The sequence below is a fragment of the Morone saxatilis genome, unplaced genomic scaffold (assembly GCF_004916995.1).
Source record: "Morone saxatilis isolate NCDOM2014 unplaced genomic scaffold, NCSU_SB_2.0 Contig6, whole genome shotgun sequence".
In the NCBI taxonomy this organism is placed as follows: Eukaryota; Metazoa; Chordata; class Actinopteri; family Moronidae; genus Morone; species Morone saxatilis.
In genome coordinates, this window is record NW_023340206.1 from 13,580,625 (window position 1) to 13,581,459 (window position 835).

The 835-nt window shown below is 54.0% G+C and overlaps 1 protein-coding gene across 1 annotated transcript in view; it reads right to left on the minus strand.

The window, feature by feature from the left end:
* Nucleotides 1-829, minus strand: part of LOC118340106 (solute carrier family 22 member 13) — a 1,762-nt gene extending 933 nt beyond the window's left edge. Inside the window, exon 1 of the mRNA XM_035677967.1 lies at nt 455-829. Coding sequence (XP_035533860.1) covers nt 455-825 — 371 coding nt within the window. The 5' untranslated portion in view covers nt 826-829. The remainder of the gene's footprint in view (nt 1-454) is intronic.
* Between the last annotated feature and the right edge of the window lie 6 nt (nt 830-835).

The window sequence follows — 835 nt, forward strand, 5'->3', positions numbered from 1 at the left end:
CGTGCGGTCGTCTTTTCTCTGGGGGAGGGTATCTCCGTTTTCCTGGTTTGTGCTGTCTTCACCTTAACTTCCTGAAGAGAACACACATTCACATCCACACACACCACACACACACACACACTATGAATGGACAGAATGATTGACTCTGCAGCTGTTAATGTTTCTGTGATGGGATTTATTTTCCTTCCTGAACATCTGAATCAATGTGTGACTTTGTGCTTCGAGTGTTTAATTATAATTTTAAGGTTTGCAACGTGACTGAAGCCTGTGGAAACAATAACAGCGTGATCGGAAGCTTCACGTTACACAACAGCTGTGGAAGCCAGAGCTCAGAGCGGGAGAGGAGAGGACTTTATTGATCCAGCAGCAGGACGACGACCAGAGTCACTGATATAAAGTTGGAAATCAATGAACGTCATTGTTGATCGGGACGGACTGAAACCAAAGTTCTCACCATGTCCTCCAGAGGGCGCCCATGCTGGGTGGGCGGGGCCGAGGCTGCCTGTCACAGTCCTCCACCGAATCAGGGAGCGGGACGCCGCTGGTCTCCGGCAGCAGCAGACACAGCCCGCAGCCCGCGATCGGCCCGCTGCTGTACACCACCATGGCGGCCAATGAGATGGCTCCGTTGGAGTTGGGCGGCACGAGGGAGTTGACCAGACAGCCGAGCCGGAACGACAAGTTGACCACGGACACGCAGCGCTGCCGGACCACGGTGGGGAACAGCTCGATGCTGTACAGGATGGAGATGAAGATGGCAGCGAGGATGCAGAGTTTCCCCAGCAGAGCCAGACTCATCACCAGCACCGGCTCACCTGCACACATACCCAATACC